Source organism: Brassica napus, assembly GCF_020379485.1.
Source record: "Brassica napus cultivar Da-Ae chromosome C9 unlocalized genomic scaffold, Da-Ae chrC09_Random_65, whole genome shotgun sequence".
NCBI lineage: Eukaryota > Viridiplantae > Streptophyta > Magnoliopsida > Brassicales > Brassicaceae > Brassica > Brassica napus.
This window is the reverse complement of record NW_026014424.1, coordinates 1-17,500: the sequence shown is the minus strand read 5'-3', so window position 1 is coordinate 17,500 and position 17,500 is coordinate 1. Positions and strand designations below refer to the sequence as shown.

The window sequence follows — 17,500 nt, the reverse complement described above, 5'->3', positions numbered from 1 at the left end:
AACCTATAAAAAAAAGAATATAAGAGGATCTTGGATAAACAAAATTCATGCTATACTTCTGAAGATTAATTCTCAAAAATTTGAGCAAACAATAGAAAAATTTAAAAGAAAGTCTTTATCAATAGAGAAAAAACTTTATTTTTTTTCCGAACCCCAAGAAGAAAAAATTCAGTCAGAAGAAGAAATAAAAATTTTCAAAATTTTATTTGATGTCGTTATAATTTATAATAATGATCAAACTCTTATAAAAAATTTTATTGATTTCCATGAAATCAATAAACAAGTTCCTCAATGGTCATACAAATTAACAAGTGAATTGGAAGAATTGGAAGCTGAAACTGAAGAAAATATACCAACCGAACCTGGAATTCGTTCAAGAAAAGCAAAACGTGTAGTGGTTTTTACTGATTTAAAAGAACCGCATAACGAGATTTATACTAATCTCAAAGATAATCAAAATTCTGATCAAACAGATGAAATGGCTTTGATCCGTTATTCACAACAATCTGATTTTCGTCGAGAGATAATTAAAGGATCCATGCGTTCCCAAAGGCGTAAAACTGTTATTTGGGAATTTTTGCAAGCAAAAGCACATTCGCCCCTTTTTTTTGATAGAATAGATAAATTTTTTTTTTTTTCGTTTGATATATGGGGGCTAAAAAAAAAAATTCTTAGAAATTTCATGTGGAAAAAAAAAATTTTTTTTGATAAAAACGAAGAAGAACAATCAAAAAAAGAAGAACAAAGACGTATAGAAATTGCGGAAACTTGGGATAGCTTCTTATTTGCTCAAATAATAAGAGGTTTTATTTTAGTAACTCAATCTATTCTTAGAAAATATATTATATTACCTTTATTGATAATAATTAAAAATAGCATCCGTATCGTATTATTTCAACTTCCCGAGTGGGAAGAGGATTTAAAGGAGTGGAAACGTGAAATGCATGTTAAATGTACTTATAATGGGGTTCAACTATCCGAAACAGAATTTCCACGAAACTGGTTAACGGATGGTATTCAGATAAAAATCCTATTTCCGTTTTATCTTAAACCTTGGCATAAATATAAATTTCAATCATCTCAGAAGGCTCGACTAAAAAAAACAAAAGGAGAAAAAAATGATTTTCGTTTTTTAACAGTTTGGGGGCTGGAAACTGACCTACCTTTTGGTTCTACCAAACCAAAGCCTTCTTTTTTTAAACCTATTTTTAAAGAATTAAAAAAAAGAATCAAAAAATCCAAAACGAAGTCTTTTCCGGTTTTAAGGATTTTCAAAGAAAGAGCAACAATTTTCCTAAAAGTCGAAAAAGAAATTAAAAACTGGATTATAAAAAACTTGCTTTTTCTAAAAGAAAAAAAAAAAAACCTTTCAAAACGAAATAGAATTCCATTAGTTGGCCCGAGAGAAATATATGAATTAAATGAAACTAAAAAAGATTCAATAATGAGTAATCAGATGATTCATGAACTATCTGTTCAAAAAAAATCGACGGAGTGGCCAAATTCTTCACTCAGCGAAAACAAAATAAAAAATGTGATTGATAAAATAAAGACAATCAGAAATCAAACGAAAAAAATTTCAAAAGAAAAAGAAAAACTAACTAATAGTTGTAACAAACTGTGTTATGATTCTAAAATAATTGAGTCATCAAAAAAAAGTTGGCAGACATTAAAAAAAAAAAAAACTCGATTAATTCGTAAATCTTTTTTTTTTTTTCAATTTTGCGTTGAACAACTGTCTATTTCTATTTTTCTAGGTATTATTAATATTCCAAGAATTACTACACAACTTTTTGTTGATTCAACAAAAAAAATTCTTGATGTATATATTTACAAGAATGAGGAAAATGGAGAAAAAAAAAAAAAAAAAAATACCATTTATTTTATTTCGACTATAAAAAATTTCATATCAAAAAAAAATTTTTTTAGTTATGACTTATGCTCTTTATCACAAGCATATGTATTTTACAAATTATCACAAATTCAAGTTAGTAACTTTTCTAAATTAAAGTCTTTTTTTGAATATAACATATACATAACATCCTTTTTTGTTAAGAATCAAATAAAAGATTTTTTTAAAGAACAAGGAATCTTTCATTATGAATGGAAAGATAAAACCCTTTTAAATTCCGAAATAAATCAATGGAAAAACTGGTTACGAAGTCATTCTCAATATAATTTACCTCAGATTGCATGGGCTAGATTAGTAACCCAAAAATGGAAAAAAAAACTAAACCAAGACTCTCTAGTTCTAAATCCAAGTTTAAACAAAGTGGATTCATACGAAAAAAAAATTTTTGATAATTACAAAAAACAAAATTTTTGTGAGGCTAACTTATTTTTCAATCCAAAACATAAACAGAATTTCAAAAAGGATTCTATATATAATCTTTTTTGCTACAAATCTATTCATTCTACAGAAAAATTTTTTGATATGTCTACAGGCCTAGAAAATTTTTTAATCTCTTGTTTTCTAGAAAAATATAATATTCGCAGTATAGGGGAAATTTTGCATAGAAAATATTTGGATTGGAGAATTCTCAACTTTTGGTTTAGAAAAAAAGTAAATATTGAGCTTGATACTAGGAGTAAAAAAAAATATATTAAAACTAAAGTTAAGAATTATAAAAGAATTTATAAAATAACTAAGACGAGTCTTGCCAATCAAAAAATAAATTTTTTTGATTGGATGGGAATGAATGAAGAAATACTAAATCCTCGTATAACAAATTTTGACTTTTTTTTCTTTCCAGAATTTTTCTTATTTTCTAGTACATATAAAATGAAACCGTGGGTCATACCAATTAAATCACTTCTTTTCAATTTTAATGAAACAAAAAATGTGAATAAACAGATCACCCTAAAGAAAAAAGGTTTTATACCATCAAACGAAAAAAAATTCCTTCGGTTTTTTAATCTAAATAAAGAAGAAAACGAATCAGCAGGTCAAGAAGAGTTTGAATCAGATAAAGAAACAAAAATAAATACGGAATCAGCTCTATCAAAGCAAGAAAAAAATATTGAAGAAAATTATACAGAATCGAAGATAAAAAAACGTAAAAATAAAAAAAAACCAAAAAGCAATACCGAAGCGGAACTTGACTTATTTCTCAAAAGGTATTCGCGTTTTCAATTGCGATGGAATTGTTTTTTTAATCAAAAAATCCTCAATAATGTAAAAGCATACTGTCTCTTGGTTAGACTAAAAAATCCAACCGAGATAACGATATCTTGTATTGAAAGAGGAGAGATGAGCTTAGATATTCTAATGATTGAGAAGAATTTCACTTTTTCAAAATTAATGAAAAAAGGAATATTGATTGTTGAACCTGTTCGTTTGTCTGTAAAAAACGACGGCCAACTTATTATATATAGAACCATCGGGATTTCATTGGTTCATAAAAATAAACAAAAAATAAGTAAAAGATCAAAAAAAAAAAGCTATATTTATAAAAAAAAAAGTTTAAATTTCTTTGTCCCTGAAACTATTCTATCCCCTAAACGACGTAAAGAATTTCGAATTCTAATTTGTTTCAATTTAAAAAAAAAAAATGCAAGGGATAGAAATTCAAAATTTGATACAAATATTCAAAACTTGACCACAGTTTTGAATAAAAAGAAAGATCTTGATAAGGATAAAAAAAACCTAATTAAATTAAAATCCTTTCTTTGGCCCAATTTTCGATTAGAAGATTTAGCTTGTATGAATCGCTATTGGTTTAATACGACTAATGGAAATCATTTCAGTATGATAAGAATACACATGTATACGCGATTTCAAATGCATTAATGGTAGATCCTTTTTACTATATTTTGACTATATATATAGTATTAAGTTACGGTATATGAACAATATATAATATAAGTTACGGTATATGAAAACAATTGGATGCACAAATGTGAGGGATTTTTTTTAATTCAATCTTTATACATGAGATTCATTGAATTAATGACATAGATACCACTCAGAGCGAATTCATAAATAAATTTTTAAAATCCTCCTTTTTTAGATCGAAATTTAAACTTTTTTTTTATAAAATTAAGAATTAATAAGTTGATAATTAAATTCGGATCCTTGTACAAAAAAACTACCATTATTATTACTGATCAGTAAAATTCATATCTTTCAATTCATATTAAAAAGGGAAGGATTTCTTTTTATGATAAAAAATACATTCATTTCATTTCAAGAAAAAAAAGAAGAAAGCAAGGGATCTGTTGAATTTCAAGTAGTCAGTTTCACTAATAAGATACGAAGACTTACTTCACATTTGGAATTGCACAGAAAAGATTATTTATCTCAGAGAGGTCTACGAAAAATTCTGGGAAAACGTCAACGACTGCTGGCTTATTTGTCAAAAAAAAATAGAGTACGTTATAAAGAATTAATTAATCAGTTGAATATTCGGGAATTAAAAACTCGTTAAATTCCAAAATTGTGAATTAGTTAATTTTTTAGATCTTGAATTTTTGAATAAACTTCTTTTTCAGCAATCTAATTCATACCAGAACGAATCAAGGAAAAACTTATGAAGAGACCAGTTACAGGAAAAGATCTTATGATAGTCAATATGGGACCTCACCACCCATCCATGCACGGTGTTCTTCGCTTAATTGTTACTCTAGACGGTGAGGATGTTGTTGATTGTGAACCCATATTGGGTTATTTACACAGAGGAATGGAAAAAATTGCAGAAAACCGAGCAATTATACAATATTTACCTTATGTAACGCGGTGGGATTATTTAGCTACTATGTTTACAGAAGCAATAACAGTAAACGGACCCGAACAATTAGGAAATATTCAAGTTCCTAAAAGAGCCAGCTATATCAGAGTAATTATGCTAGAATTGAGTCGTATAGCTTCTCATCTGTTATGGCTTGGCCCTTTTATGGCAGATATTGGGGCACAGACTCCCTTTTTCTATATTTTCAGAGAACGAGAATTTGTATATGATCTATTCGAAGCTGCCACCGGTATGAGAATGATGCATAATTTTTTTCGTATTGGAGGAATAGCGGCGGATTTACCTTATGGTTGGATAGATAAATGCTTGGATTTTTGTGATTATTTTTTAACAGAGGTTGTTGAATATCAAAAACTTATTACACGAAATCCTATTTTTTTAGAACGAGTTGAAGGCGTTGGGATTATTGGTGGGGAAGAAGCAATAAATTGGGGTTTATCCGGACCAATGTTACGCGCATCCGGAATACCATGGGATCTTCGTAAAGTTGATCGTTATGAGTCTTACGATGAATTTGAATGGGAAATTCAGTGGCAAAAACAAGGAGATTCATTAGCTCGTTATTTAGTACGACTTAGCGAAATGACAGAATCCATCAAAATTATTCAACAGGCTCTGGAAGGACTTCCGGGGGGTCCCTATGAAAATTTAGAAAGCAGAGGCTTTGATAAAAAAAGGAATCCAGAGTGGAATGATTTTGAATATCGATTCATTAGTAAAAAACCTTCCCCTACTTTTGAATTATCGAAACAAGAACTTTACGTAAGAGTTGAAGCTCCAAAAGGGGAATTGGGAATTTTTCTCATAGGAGATCAAAGTGGTTTTCCTTGGAGATGGAAAATCCGACCGCCGGGTTTTATTAATTTGCAAATTCTTCCTGAACTAGTTAAAAGAATGAAATTGGCTGATATTATGACGATACTCGGTAGCATAGATATAATTATGGGAGAAGTTGATCGTTAAAATGATAATTTATGCAACAGAAGTACAAACAATAAATTCTTTTCTTAGATTGGAATCTTTAAAAGAGGTCTATGGACTCATATGGATATTTGTCCCTATATTTTCTCTTGTATTGGGAATCATAACTGGTGTACTAGTAATTGTGTGGTTAGAAAGAGAAATATCTGCAGGGATACAACAACGTATTGGACCTGAATACGCCGGCCCGTTAGGAATTCTTCAAGCTTTAGCCGACGGGACAAAACTACTTTTCAAAGAAGATCTTCGTCCATCTAGAGGAAATACTCCTTTATTTAGTATTGGACCATCTATAGCAGTTATCTCTATTTTACTAAGTTATTCAGTAATTCCTTTTAGCAATCACCTTGTTTTAGCGGATCTCAATATCGGTATTTTTTTATGGATTGCCATCTCAAGTGTTGCTCCGATCGGACTTCTTATGTCAGGATATGGATCAAATAATAAATATTCTTTTTTAGGTGGTCTGCGAGCTGCTGCTCAAGCGATTAGTTATGAAATACCATTAACTCTATGTGTTTTATCAATATCTCTACGTGCGATTCGTTGAAACAGAAAGGTTTATTCCGTTTCTTCTAGATAAAAAAAAAATGAAAAAAAAAACGGAATATATATATTTATCTTTCGGGTTTATCTTAATAAAAGGAATTTGAATTTGATAGTTATATATGAGTGAAAAAAAACTGCTCAGAAATTAGCAGTAAAAAGAAAAATTAAGTCTCATTTCCTATGTACAAAGGTTAAATGGAAATAAACGTAAGCGTAAGAATCGCTTTACCCCAAGGTTGGTTGATTAGTCAGCCGGGCTTGAAGCGGGTTAAAAAAAATATTAACCGTATGACGTTTTCACTATCAGTTATATAAATTACTATACATATACATATATTACAAAGTGATCGGCAATTAGGTAAAAACGCGTGGATGGTTAGAAACACCAAAATACACAAAGAATTTGTAATAGAGATTAACCAAATTGAAAAGGATATTTATGCATAACATAAGATAACAAAAAAAGAAGGTTAATTGGGGCTTGAAATTTGTAGAAATTATCAGGCAGTACTCCCCAAGATTCCGATTCAGAGTATGCTCCCATCCACCGATAAATGTAATGACTATCAGAAACGAAATAATCCTTTATTTTTTTTTAAGTCCACCTACTTTTTTTCTAAAAAAGAAAGAAAGAAGAATAGGAACGAAACAAGTATATTTTTTTTTATAGATTTCGAAAATAAAATAGAATTTCTATCATGAATAAGAAACTAATAGGATGTTTAATTCTTTTTCGTAATTGAAAAACACGACGGGCTGAAAAACCTAGGTTTAGTTTTACAAGGGGTGCTTTATTAAAGGATTAAGTTATTACTCAACAAATAGAAATTAAAATTTGTAAAGGATGAGATGAATTCCGAAGCGCGTTTTTTAGTTTTAGAATTTGAGCAGACAGAATTCCATTGGTATAATTCGGGACCCCAGATATATTTCTATTTAATCCATTTTAGAACACATCATATCCATCTAAATAATACTAATCTGGTCCTTATATTTATTTACGGCCCCCGAGGAGCCGTATGAGGCGAAAACCTCATGTACGGTTTTGTAATAGCGGTGAGAATAGTAATGTTATCACCGACTAGGATTATCTAACAGTTTAAGTACAGTTGATATAGTTGAGGCACAATCAAAATATGGTTTTTGGGGATGGAATTTGTGGCGTCAACCTATAGGTTTTATCATTTTTCTAATTTCTTCCCTAGCAGAATGCGAGAGGTTACCTTTTGATTTACCAGAAGCGGAAGAAGAATTAATAGCAGGTTATCAAACTGAATATTCCGGTATCAAATTTGGTTTATTTTATGTTGCTTCTTATCTAAATCTATTAATTTCCTCATTATTTGTAACAGTTCTATACTTAGGCGGTTGGAATATTTCTATTCCGTATATATCTATGCTGGAGCTATTTGAAAAGGATCAAATTTTTGGAACAACAATTGGTATCTTTATTACATTAGCTAAAACTTATTTGTTCTTGTTCATTTCTATCGCAACCAGATGGACTTTACCTAGGCTAAGAATGGATCAACTATTAAATCTTGGATGGAAATTTCTTTTACCGATTTCCCTTGGTAATCTATTATTAACAACTTCTTTCCAACTCTTTTCACTCTAAATTGAAAATCAATCCAAGATATTCATTACTTGTTTTAAACAAGAGAAAGAAACAAAGATCAAATTATTCATAGATAATTACAATATGCTTCCTATGATAACCGGGTTCATGAATTATGGTCAACAAACCCTACGAGCTGCAAGGTATATTGGTCAGGGTTTCATGATTACCTTATCCCACACAAATCGTTTACCTGTAACTATTCAATATCCCTATGAAAAATTAATAACATCAGAACGTTTCCGCGGTCGAATCCATTTCGAATTTGATAAATGCATTGCTTGTGAAGTATGTGTTCGAGTATGTCCTATAGATCTGCCGGTTGTTGATTGGAAATTGGAAACTAATATTCGAAAAAAACGATTGCTTAATTACAGTATTGATTTTGGAATTTGTATATTTTGTGGTAATTGTGTTGAGTATTGTCCAACAAATTGTTTGTCAATGACTGAAGAATATGAGTTTTCAACTTATGATCGTCACGAGTTGAATTATAATCAAATCGCTTTGGGGCGTTTACCAATGTCAGTAATTGACGATTATACTATTCGAACAATTTTGAATTCACCTCAAACAAAAAATGGGTAAACCCATTAATTTTATTAAAAAAAGAATGCAAAACTGTTGAATTATATTATATAAAGAATTTAATTAAAAACTTGTATTTATAGAATAATATTAAGTATTAAGGCTCATCCTTTTAATATAATATTTTCGTAATTATTATCTTGCTTGAAATAGATAGGTTGAAAATATTAGAATAAAAAAGCGAAACTGTCTAATAATTGTATCTACATCAATTAATATTCATTAGATTCTAATTTCACTCTATTAGAAACATATTAAAAAAAAATTCCCCGGTTAAATTAATAAGGTCATGAAAAGGATTTCTATTTTTTCTTTTTTTAATAATATAATGGATTTGCCTGGAAAAATACATGATTTTCTTTTAGTTTTTCTGGGATCTGGTCTTCTAGTAGGAGGTCTGGGAGTGGTATTACTTCCTAACCCAATATTTTCAGCCTTTTCCTTAGGATTTGTTCTTGTTTGTATATCTTTATTGTATATTCTAGCAAATTCCCATTTTGTAGCTGCTGCACAACTCCTTATTTACGTGGGAGCCATAAATGTTTTAATCATATTTGCTGTGATGTTCATGAATGATTCCGAATATTCCATAGATTTCAATCTGTGGACTGTTGGGAATGGGATTACTTCAGTGGTTTGTACAACTATTCTTTTTTCATTAATTTCTACTATTCTCGATACGTCATGGTACGGGGTTATTTGGACTACAAGATTAAACCAGATTTTAGAACAAGATTTAATAAGTAATAGTCAACAAATAGGAATTCATTTATCAACAGATTTTTTTCTTCCATTTGAACTCATTTCAATAATTCTTTTAGTTGCTTTGATAGGTGCAATTTCTGTGGCTCGTCAATAAAAAAGGTTCCAATTAGTAAAGACCAAAGAAAACTTTGTGTTTGTGTATGTTATGATATTTTTTTCCGTTCATTCAATTTGATTGAATACTATTTCATTTTTTAAATATAAATTTTTATATTTTATATATATTTGAAATTTTTTCCCTAATATAGTTTTTATTCGTACTTTGTTGTTATATTCTAGTTGATTGAATCCGGTGAATTGTTTTTATTATTCATATTGATAATGAATCAAAATTGATAAGGAGTTGCTCAATGATACTCGAACATGTACTTGTTTTGAGTGCCTATTTATTTTTGATTGGTCTTTATGGATTGATCACGAGTCGAAATATGGTTAGGGCTCTTATGTGCCTTGAACTTATACTCAATGCAGTTAATATGAATCTCGTAACATTTGCTGATTTTTTTGATAATTCCCAACTAAAAGGGGATATTTTCTGCATTTTTGTTATAGCAATTGCAGCCGCTGAAGCAGCTATTGGATTAGCTATAGTCTCGTCAATTTATCGTAACAGAAAATCAACTCGCATCAACCAATCGACCTTATTAAATAAGTAGCATAAATCAAAAAATTATAGGTTTAAATTTGCATATATGATAGGTTATGACTTACTAGATTAAATTTGTGAAAATTTAAGAAATCAAAGTATTTTAGCCCCATTTTTTACCAATTGAGCCAGAATTCATTAAAAAATTCTATTAAAAGAAATCATTGCTTCATCTAGTATTTTAATTTAATATATCATTTAGTTATAAGTTTACTAGATTGAAAATTTATGACATTAAAAAAACTATAGATCCTATGTCACATTCAGTAAAAATTTATGATACCTGTATAGGATGTACTCAGTGTGTCCGAGCATGTCCTACAGACGTATTAGAAATGATACCTTGGGATGGATGTAAAGCTAAGCAAATAGCTTCTGCCCCAAGAACCGAGGATTGTGTTGGTTGTAAGAGATGTGAATCTGCCTGTCCAACGGATTTTTTGAGCGTTCGAGTTTATTTATGGCATGAAACAACTCGAAGCATGGGTCTAGCTTATTAATACGTTACCGAAAACCTGATTTGAATAAATTTGGAATACATTTTATTTTTTTTATTGACAAGTACTCGTACTCAAAAAAGTTCAATTATATTTTTTTATTTATATATTTTTTTGAGTACGCGTTCTTTGGACCTGGTGTATCTTGTCTTTACCACGAATGATTTTCCTTGGTTAACAATAATTGTTGTTTTTCCAATATCTGCCGGTTCATTAATGTTATTTCTCCCGCATAGGGGAAATAAAGTTAATAAGTGGTATACTATATGCATTTGTATCTTAGAACTTCTTCTAACGACTTACGCTTTTTGTTATAATTTTAAACTGGACGATCCATTAATTCAACTGTCCGAAGATTATAAATGGATCAATCTTTTTGATTTTTATTGGAGACTGGGAATAGATGGACTTTCTATAGGAACGATTTTACTGACCGGATTTATTACTACTTTAGCTACTTTAGCGGCTTTTCCAGTTACTCGGGATTCCCGATTATTCTATTTCCTGATGTTAGCAATGTACAGCGGCCAAATAGGATCGTTTTCTTCTCGGGATATTTTACTTTTTTTCATCATGTGGGAATTAGAATTAATTCCCGTTTATCTCCTTTTATCCATGTGGGGTGGAAAGAAACGTTTGTATTCAGCTACAAAATTTATTTTATACACTGCAGGAAGTTCTATTTTTTTATTAATAGGAGTTTTAGGTATAAGTTTATATGGTTCGAACGAACCAACATTAAATTTAGAACTATTAGGGAATCAAGCCTATCCGGTCACACTCGAAATACTCTTTTATATTGGATTTCTTATTGCTTTTGCCGTCAAATCACCGATTATACCTTTACATACTTGGTTACCTGACACCCACGGCGAGGCACATTACAGTACCTGTATGCTTCTCGCTGGAATCTTATTAAAAATGGGAGCATATGGATTGGTTCGAATCAATATGGAATTATTACCTCACGCTCATTCTATGTTTTCTCCTTGGTTGATGGTAGTCGGTACAATCCAAATAATTTATGCAGCTTCAACATCTCCCGGTCAACGTAATTTAAAAAAGAGAATAGCCTATTCTTCTGTATCTCATATGGGTTTTATAATTATAGGTATTGGTTCTATAACGGATCCTGGGCTTAATGGAGCTATTTTACAAATAATCTCTCATGGATTTATTGGCGCTGCACTTTTTTTCTTGGCAGGAACTAGTTATGATAGAATCCGGCTTGTTTATCTTGATGAAATGGGTGGAATGGCTATCTCCATTCCAAAGATATTTACAATGTTCACTATCTTATCGATGGCTTCCCTTGCATTACCGGGCATGAGTGGTTTTGTTGCCGAATTAATCGTTTTTTTTGGAATAATTACCAGCCAAAAATATTTCTTAATTTCAAAAATTTTAATTATTTTTGTAATGGCAATTGGAATGATATTAACTCCTATATATTTATTATCTATGTCACGTCAAATGTTCTATGGATACAAGTTAATTAATGCCAAAAACTTTTCTTTTTTTGATTCTGGACCCCGAGAGTTATTTCTTTCAATCTCTATTCTTCTACCCATAATTGGTATTGGGATTTATCCTGATTTTGTGCTCTCATTAGCAAGTGACAAGGTCGAATCCATTTTATCTAATTATTTTTATGGATAGTTTTCAGGAAATAAAAAAAAACATTAAATTGAATTATAATAAGAAGTCTTTGCTTTTTGTATTGTGAGAACCTTTTGAATCATTGTACTACTTGATTCAAAAGGTTCTTGATGATTTACTACTAAAACTAAATTAGATTTCTTAACTTAGATGAAGTTATATATAGATGCTATTTTTTTTATTTGGATTCTTTTCTTTTTTTGTTAATGTTTTAGTTAATTCGATGTAAATGAACCATAACTATGTAAACCTATTCCTAAAAGATTGACGCCAAAATAGCATATCCAAATTAAAAGAAAACCTAGCGAAGCCACAATTGCAGAATTTATACCTCGAGCATTCCTATTTGTTTTAATATGTAAATAAATTGCGAAGATGGTCCAAGTAATAAATGCCCAGGTTTCTTTCGGATCCCAATTCCAATATGAACCCCATGTTTCATTAGCCCATACAGCTCCTGAAAGAATGCCGACGGTTAAAAAGATAAATCCGAGACTAATAATACGAAAACTCCAATAATCTAATTGTTCAATCAATTGATACCTATAATAATTTCTAGAAAAACTAAAATTAATATTTTGTTGTAGTAAAATAGAATTTCTTTCATTTATGTAGTAAAGTACATCAAAAGAAAATAATTCATTTAATAACATTTTATTTTTCATATTCTTTTTCCAAAAAGTAGATCCGACCTTGCGAAATGTAATGACTAGAAGAGCTATTGATAATAATGATCCGCATAACAGAGCGCCATAGCCTAATATCATCATACTTACGTGCATCATTAACCACTGGGACTGGAGAGCTGGTACTAATATTGCAGACTGAGGCATGTTGTTTAAAAGACCTGAAGTAGCAAAACCCTGAATAAAAATAGCACTTGGCGCAGTTATTGCGTTTAAGTGATTTTTTTTTTTTTATTAAAATAGGAAACTATATGAATAATTGCAAAAGCCCATGAAAGAAAAATTAATGATTCATATAAATTGCTTAATGGAAAATGTCCTGAATAAATCCAACGCGTAAATAATAATCCTGTTATACCAAAAAACGTAATTACGATTCCTTTATCTGATGAATCAAAAAATCCTATGATTTCATCTAAATTAACTAATAAAGTTAAAAAATAAATTAGTAGTACAATTGAAACGACCGAAAAAGATATATGAGTTAATATATGCTCTAAAATTGAAAAAATCATAAAAAATTTGTTAAAAATTAATAAATTAATACTAGGTTTTACCCGATTTTAGAAAACAAGTCGGGTATTAATTTGATTATAAAACTTATAATATCTCTTTTATAAGATCTTATGCCGCTACTCGGACTCGAACCGAGATGCTCTAGCACTGCTTCCTAAGAGCAGCGTGTCTACCAATTTCACCATAGCGGCAACTTGTTCAAAATAATACTAACAAGTTTTTACTCAATCGTCGAGATTCAAATTTTAAATAAAGAAGCTAATTTAATGGAATTTAAAATTGATTTTATTACTAAAAAAATGCTTTTTCTAAAAATTAAAACTTCTCCAAAATCCTTAGAAATTTTAACTAAAATTTGCCTAAGTTGCTCAAGAAAAATGAAAAACAACAATTGTCAAAATATCTATTTTCATGCATCTTTTTATATTGTACAAACATAATATTTTTTGATCGCTTAAAAAAAATATCATATATTATTACTTATTAGTATCTAATATTCACTTAATCGTGGATAGATACTTTTATAACTTTGATTCCAAGTAAAGAATATAAGAATTAAGAGAAATAATAATTCCTAAAGGTATAAAGTGAAAAATTTTTGACTTAAATTAATTTAAAGAACCTGTTGATTTCGCTAAAAGATCTTGTATTTCCTAGTTAAGAGGAAATACAAGATCTTTATTTATTTTTTTATTGATGGGGAAAGTAATAACCCCCCCTTTTTTTTACAAAATCAATAGGAATCTTTCGTATATTTCGTATATATATATATTATCTTTTTTTTTTTTTTTTTGGTTCCTATAGATTTTTTTAATTTATATGTATTCTAAAAAATTGGTTTTTACGTTAGGCTAATTCTAATGATTCTAGTGTTTTTTATTTATTTTGTTGTACAAAAAAACTTTTTGAATTACCTGTAGAAAGCGATTTCCCTAAGGAAAAAGCTTTCAACGATGTCCAATATCCCTTCCTTTTCCAAATTTTTTTACGAATACGCTTTTTCGAGATAGAAGTACGTTTTTTTGGAACTGCCATTCAAAAATGAAAAAAGTTTTTCAGTGGTATAATTGGATGTCAAAGACATTTATTATTCTATTCTTTCGTACTCCATATTGAGTAATTTTTTTCTTTCAAATTTTATTATATATTATTTTTCAAACAAAACAGACATTCAAAAGTTTAAAACCCAACTATTTTTTCCCTTTTTCTTGAAAAATTTTTTGTATTTAACGTTTTAAATCCGTATAAGAGTGCTCATTTAATTAATCTATACTGATAGATTTAGATTATATTAGAAAAAATTTTATTAAATTTCTTCACTTCATATGTAAAAAAAAATATCGATTATAATAATATTTCTTGAAAAAAAAAAGCTCACTTAGTGTACTGGAAGACAATCACTAAATTCCATAATTCAATAATAATTCTAAATAATCAAACCCAAATAACTTTTTTTTATACTTAATATTAAGTATTTTTTTGTCGTGTAAATCTTTGTTCTATTCTTAATATATGTATATAAATTATTGTAATACGGAATTATAATTCACTTTTTCTGTATCTGCATAAAATCAAAATTTTTTTTAGTAGTAAAAAAAAAAAAAGACAAATCGTTTTTTTTACAGTAACTTAGTAATATTAGTTAATAACTTCTAATTTTTTGATTTGAATATATTTCTTTTCAAAGGTTTATGAAGGATTATACTAATTCGAAAAAATTTCTATTTAAGTTTGAAAAAATGCGCTTTTTTATTATCCCCTTTGAAAAAAATATATATATATACAAACCAGTGAATAAGAAATAATAAATTTAAGAATAAAATAAAAAGGGTTTTTTATTTTATGGAACATACATATCAATATTCATGGATCATCCCTTTCATTCCACTTCCAGTACCTATTTTACTCGGAGCTGGACTTCTACTTTTTCCGACAGCAACAAAAAACCTTCGACGTATGTGGACGTTTCTGAGTATTTTTTTGTTAAGTATAGTTATGATCTTTTCGCTCTATCTATCTATTCAACAAATTTTTCTAAGTTGCATTCATCAAAATGTATGGTCTTGGACCATAAATAATGAATTTTCTTTTGAGTTCGGTTACTTTATTGATCCACTTACTTCTATTATGTCAATATTAATTACAACTGTTGGAATTTTGGTTCTGATTTATAGTGATAATTATATGTCTCATGATCAAGGATATCTGAGGTTTTTTGCTTATATGGGTTTTTTTAATACTTCAATGTTAGGATTAGTTACTAGTTCTAATTTGATCCAAGTTTATTTTTTTTGGGAATTAGTTGGAATGTGTTCGTATTTATTAATAGGTTTTTGGTTCACACGACCTATTGCAGCGAATGCCTGTCAAAAAGCTTTTGTAACCAATCGTGTAGGGGATTTTGGTTTATTATTAGGAATTTTAGGTCTTTATTGGATAACTGGCAGTTTCGAATTTCAAGATTTGTTCGAAATATTCAATAATTTAATATTAAATAATAGAATAAATCTCTTATTCCTTACTTTGTGTGCATTTCTATTATTTGTGGGTCCTATTGCTAAATCTGCACAATTTCCTCTTCATGTATGGTTGCCGGATGCCATGGAGGGCCCTACTCCTATTTCGGCTCTTATACATGCTGCTACTATGGTAGCAGCGGGAATTTTTCTTGTAGCTCGTCTTCTTCCTCTTTTTATAGTTATCCCTTCTATAATGTATATAATATCTTTGATAGGTATAATAACAGTACTCTTAGGAGCCACTTTAGCTCTTGCTCAAAAAGATATTAAGAGAGGTTTAGCCTATTCTACAATGTCTCAACTGGGTTATATGATGTTAGCTCTAGGTATGGGGTCTTATAGATCCGCTTTATTTCATTTGATTACTCATGCTTATTCGAAAGCTTTGTTGTTTTTAGGATCTGGATCCATTATTCATTCAATGGAAGCTATAGTTGGCTATTCTCCTGATAAAAGTCAGAATATGATTCTTATGGGTGGTTTGACAAAACATGTGCCGATTACAAAAACTGCCTTTTTAGTAGGAACACTCTCACTTTGTGGTATTCCCCCCCTTGCTTGTTTTTGGTCTAAAGATGAAATTCTTAATGATAGTTTGTTATTTTCGCCAATTTTTGCAATAATAGCTTGTTCAACAGCGGGATTAACCGCATTTTATATGTTTCGGATTTATTTACTTACTTTTGAAGGCCATTTAAACACTTATTTTATAAATTATAGTGGAAAAAAAAAGTAGCTCCTTCTATTCAATTTCTTTATGGGGTAAAGAAGAAGATAAAAAACTTAATAGGAATTTTGGGTTAGTACCATTATTAACAATGAATAATACGAAAAGAGCTTCTTTTTTTGGCAATAAAACATATAAAATTAGTAATAATGTAAGAAATCAAACTTTTATTACTGTTGAAAATTTTGGACTTAATACAAGAACTTTCTATTATCCCCATGAATCAGACAATACTATTCTATTTCCTATGCTTGTATTGCTTTTATTTACTTTGTTTATTGGAGCCATAGGAATTCCTTTCAATCAAGAAGGAATAGACTTTGATATATTATCAAAATTATTAACGCCGTCGATAAACCTTTTGCATACCAATTCAGAAAATTTTGTAGATTGGTATGAATTTTTGAAAAATGCAATTTTTTCAGTCAGTATAGCTTTGTTTGGAATATTTATAGCATACTGTTTATATAAGCCTTTTTATTCATCTAGATTAAATTTAACTTTACTTAATTCATTTCAAAAGTGGAGTTCTAAAAGAATTAGGTGGGAAAAACCAATAAATTTTGTATATAATTGGTCATATAATCGTGGTTACATAGATACTTTTTTTAAAAAATCTTTAACTGAAAGTATAAGAAAATTAGCAAAACAAACGAATTTTTTTGATAAACGAATCATTGATGGAATTACAAATGGAGTAGGTATTACAAGTTTCTTTGTAGGAGAAGTAACAAAATATATAGGTGGAAGTCGCATCTCTTCTTATCTGTTCTTGTATTTGTGCTATGTATTGATTTTTTTAACGATCCTCTTTTTTTTTTATTTTGAAAAATTCTAAATTAGAATTTTCTTTATTTCCATCTCGATTTTCAGAAACTGTTTTATAGTTATAGTATGTTCGAACGTGGAATTCATCATCCTTATTAATTTTGTCTTTTCCATTCACTCCGATTTCTTCCATTTCATCGATTTTGTCCAGATCCTCCCTTTCTTCCGAAAAA

At 29.2% G+C, this 17,500-nt stretch overlaps 2 protein-coding genes across 2 annotated transcripts in view; both read left to right on the top strand.

The window, feature by feature from the left end:
• The window catches only part of LOC125595179 (protein TIC 214-like), a 12,750-nt gene extending 693 nt beyond the window's left edge, over positions 1-12,057 (top strand). The window contains exon 1 of the mRNA XM_048771078.1: positions 1-12,057. This exon is cut by the window's left edge and continues 693 nt beyond it. Within this exon, the coding sequence (XP_048627035.1) occupies positions 1-3,790 (3,790 nt within the window). The 3' untranslated portion in view covers positions 3,791-12,057.
• On the top strand, positions 4,530-12,057 carry LOC125595182 (NAD(P)H-quinone oxidoreductase subunit H, chloroplastic). The gene is made up of 2 exons (XM_048771079.1): positions 4,530-6,265; positions 7,367-12,057. The coding sequence occupies exon 1, from the start codon at positions 4,530-4,532 to the stop codon at positions 5,709-5,711; it is 1,182 nt and encodes a 393-aa protein (XP_048627036.1). The 3' UTR covers positions 5,712-6,265; positions 7,367-12,057.
• Positions 12,058-17,500: the final 5,443 nt, after the last annotated feature.